The 3,816-nt window shown below is 34.0% G+C and overlaps 1 protein-coding gene across 1 annotated transcript in view; it reads right to left on the bottom strand.

Annotated features, from left to right (window-relative positions):
• LOC104526101 (growth hormone-releasing hormone receptor) overlaps window positions 1-2,558 on the bottom strand; it is a 9,349-nt gene extending 6,791 nt beyond the window's left edge. The window contains exons 1-3 of the mRNA XM_010169463.2: window positions 2,410-2,558; window positions 1,384-1,537; window positions 128-188 (exon numbers count right to left, since the gene is read on the bottom strand). Coding sequence (XP_010167765.2) covers window positions 128-188; window positions 1,384-1,498 — 176 coding nt within the window. The 5' untranslated portion in view covers window positions 1,499-1,537; window positions 2,410-2,558. The remainder of the gene's footprint in view (window positions 1-127; window positions 189-1,383; window positions 1,538-2,409) is intronic.
• Window positions 2,559-3,816: the final 1,258 nt, after the last annotated feature.

Below are 3,816 nucleotides of genomic sequence, written 5' to 3'. Positions count from 1 at the left end.
AGGGAAAGGTGGGTAATACACTAATAATATTTTCCCATTCAATTTAAATTACATAAGTCTTCATCACTGTCATTATTTTAAAGATCTAACTCACGAATCTAGAACAATGAAGGAAGCAATGACTTACTCTGTGTCTTCAAAGTAGAATTTTGCTAATATCCATATAAAGGTGAAAAGAGTTGGAAAACCTGTTAATTAAACAAAAACTCTGTTTGTGTAATTTCATCAGTTAATCCAGATCTTGTCCACTGAAACTCTGCCATGGTGATACAGATCACCCATTTTCAGAAGTGACATTACCCTTTGTAGCCTGTTCATGTGAGTAGAACAGTTTTAGAGTCATGATATAAATCTAAAAAGAAATCTCCTAATACCCATGATGGAATGAAACAAGTTAAGGCATTGACTGCTCGGTGATCATGCATCTTGATGAAGATAAAGAGGAACACACTTTGCACATGACATAGTTCTGCCACAGAGAACTGAACTTGCAACCTCTTACTACATGAACACAATTCACATGTGTGATCTCACCTGAAGTTAACACTTGCATGCAAATAGCACATTTAAACCCAGCTTTGTTTAGTGTGCTTTTTGCATAAAAAAGTATTGGAGAATAGAATTTACCAAATCTTAAAATAATAATAATAAAACTACCACATCAGAGACACAGAACGTGATGCAGCCTACTTTACACCTTCCTAAAAAGGCACTTGAAGTCTAACTAAAACACAAAAAAATTATTCAGTCTACTTAGTTGTCAGGCCTATCTTAATCTTTGGTGGCAACGTGCATGGATTGAGTTCCTGAACCAATCAAAAATTCCCCTGGGCAAGTGCATTCACCTGCCATATGTCCTCAAGAGAGAAGGGGATCTTGCTGTCTCATGCCTGCACTGATATTTAATGGGTAGAGCTCCTTTATTCACACAATTGCCCAGTACGAAAGATGGACTGTAGCAATATCAGCACTACAAAAATACCTGCTATGCCTCCAGGTGGACCCATTCTCAGGAGAGGACTATATAACTATATTTTTACATGAACTGAAGCAAGGTACACCTAACTTAGATGAATAAGATAGCTCCTTAGAGGAATCTGTGTTTTAAATTGGGAAGAGGAGGATAAGTAGACTGAGTCTCTCTCTGTGGGTTCCCAAATGTACTTAATTGTCCACTTCTTTCATAGAGACTTTAACACCACTTATAAAAACTTGATTGCTCTTCATTAATATTCATGTAAAACTAAAAGCAAAGCAATGCCCAAGTTGGGCACTTCAATTAGGCACTTCAACTAGATTCCACATTCAGTATTTTTAATGGGATGGATAAAGACTTTGGTAACATACTACCTTTTATTAATTTCATGTAAAAGGCTTACTTACCCCAGCCAAAGAGAACAAGCCACCAAAAATATCTTCTTCCATGAGAAAGAGATGAGAGTAGTAGACAGTTTAGGTAAAGGGCCTCTACTAGCAGCCACATGAAGTTTGTCATCATGAAGTAGTGACAGAAAACAACTGAGATCTTGCATTCAGTCTAGGGAACAGTAAAGTCAGAGTTTTGGCATTACTTGTGCATCCATGTTTGATTTGTAGAGGTAGAAGGCATCTGTAATTCTGGCTAAGATCTACAAAGATCTCACAATTGCATGCATGTTTGAAGGAAAAATTTCAACTGAAATAAGACTTTCTGAATAGTAAGGCTTAAACCACCATAATAGCTTGGAATCTCCACTGTATTTTGGTTTATATCTCTATGCTAAAAGTAACAGCTTGGTCTCCCAAGTATGTGATTTCTCCCACAAATGTACTGGTTTTGGTGTAGCTTACACATGTAGAGTCAAATGCTCCGTAGCCTTTGGACAAAAGTATGTTCAAGGACCCATCATATTTTACTTTCTTACTTAGGATCAGTTTAAAATTTTTGTGTGGCCATGAGCAATGAAGAAGAATCATCCCATAAACCTCTTTGAAAACCAGTGCTATGTTGCCAGTGTACCCAAAGCTAGATTCATGGCTCAGTATCTTGCGTGTCCTGTGGTTTACAATTCAGAACTTCCAGTTAGAACATGAAATCAAACAGTTCCAGAATAAACATCTTTTTAAAGTTGTGCCATGATGTACTTGGAGAGCTTCATTTTTAAGCTTCAGGTTATAGAGGCACAACAGTGTAACGATACTACTTTTTTCTACGGCAAAGTCTATATCTGATTTGTAGAAGTTCTGAGGTTCACACTTATGGAGGTAAAACATGCTTAATAAAATAATTATATAACTTTCACTACCAGGCTAGGGGAGAAAAAAAAAAAAAAAAGGTAACAAAAAGAGCAATATGAAGAGTGAAACCATGTATATAGATGGTATGCAGAAATATCAAGTACCACAGTATCCTGCTTTTCATGTGCTTACTGTAGAGAAGCTGCAGTGATCAATGTCTTCCTTTTGGAAAAGAACAGCATCCTTAATGAAAATGGCAATAGCTTTTAAGATAAAAGTAAAAAACAGCTGTACATGGATATAATTTCTGGGACAGCGAAGCCTCCTGGAAGAAGAGAAGAAATGTCTTCTGAAGTATCTAACTAGACAGTTTTCTCAATGAACTGGGTTATGATTACTTACCAAAATTTTCTATAGAGAAAAATGTCATGTGTGAGTTAAATTGTGTTAGATCCCTGTGCAGGCAGCCTTATCTAGAATTAAATAATTCTTCCTTAATTTACCAAATATACCCTTATGAATTAACAGAATGCAGATAATTACTGTAAAACAATTTGGCACAACTACTTTAAATTCTCACATTCAGTTAATTCAGATTAATTTTTTTTGACTGTTATTAAATACAGACTTTTGGAGGAGTTACGAAGCTTCAACTTCATATTTTCATATAGAGCTGAAGAATTTAGCTAATTAGTAAAAAGCCCCATCAAAAGCTGAACTCCATCCAGATTCAGTAATCTCAGGGTTATCTAATCTTAAAGCTCACTTAGAGTGTACAGAATTTTATGACTGAATTCAAATACCAACTCCATTGTTAACTACAACTTTTTCCTCCCTATTATTAAGTCTCTTTATGTCCATTGTTTCTTTCTTTCCCCTTATTTGGGCTGGTTTGTTTTCCTGAGGTCAGAGTGGATGTCAATAAACATATCTGTTGACTTCCAGACATGAGCTAGGAACCAACAGAGGTCAAAAAATTTTCCCCAGAGAAACCTGATTCTCACAGCATAATAATAAAACACTTTTTTGTCTTGCACAAATACAAGAAATAAATAAAAAATAATAGAATAAATCCTACATGGCAACAAACATCAAATTTCCACTGAATAAGAAAATAAACAATCAGGTTAACTCCAGATACTCTATTATCTATGATTAAATTATTAATCTATTATTATATTAGTAATCTATTATTAAATTATACCTGAAAATGCCTAATAGCTAGATACTTTGGTAGGAAAAATATCTTATCAAATGTAACCAAATTCAGAAAATAACTTTCAAAATTTGTCTTTAGTTGTATATGTTTCAATAGTAATATATACAGTGCCACAGGACCATTGGTTCAGAAACGAGTACTTCATGTATTTTCTTATTAATGGAAAATATACTGAAACTATAAAAAAACAAACACACTTAGTTTATAAAAAAAATCTTATTCCCAGCTAAAACGAGAATTTTTAGTACTTCATGTATTTTCTTATTAATGGAAAACATACTGAAACTATAAAAAAACAAGCACACTTAGTTTATAAAAAAAAATCTTATTCCCAGTTAAAATGAGAATATTTTATTGGTTATTTAAAATAAAAGTGAGTT

This window comes from Antrostomus carolinensis, unplaced genomic scaffold, assembly GCF_000700745.2.
Source record: "Antrostomus carolinensis isolate BGI_N321 unplaced genomic scaffold, ASM70074v2 scaffold15800, whole genome shotgun sequence".
In the NCBI taxonomy this organism is placed as follows: domain Eukaryota; kingdom Metazoa; phylum Chordata; class Aves; order Caprimulgiformes; family Caprimulgidae; genus Antrostomus; species Antrostomus carolinensis.
This window is presented reverse-complemented; position numbering and strand designations above follow the sequence as displayed.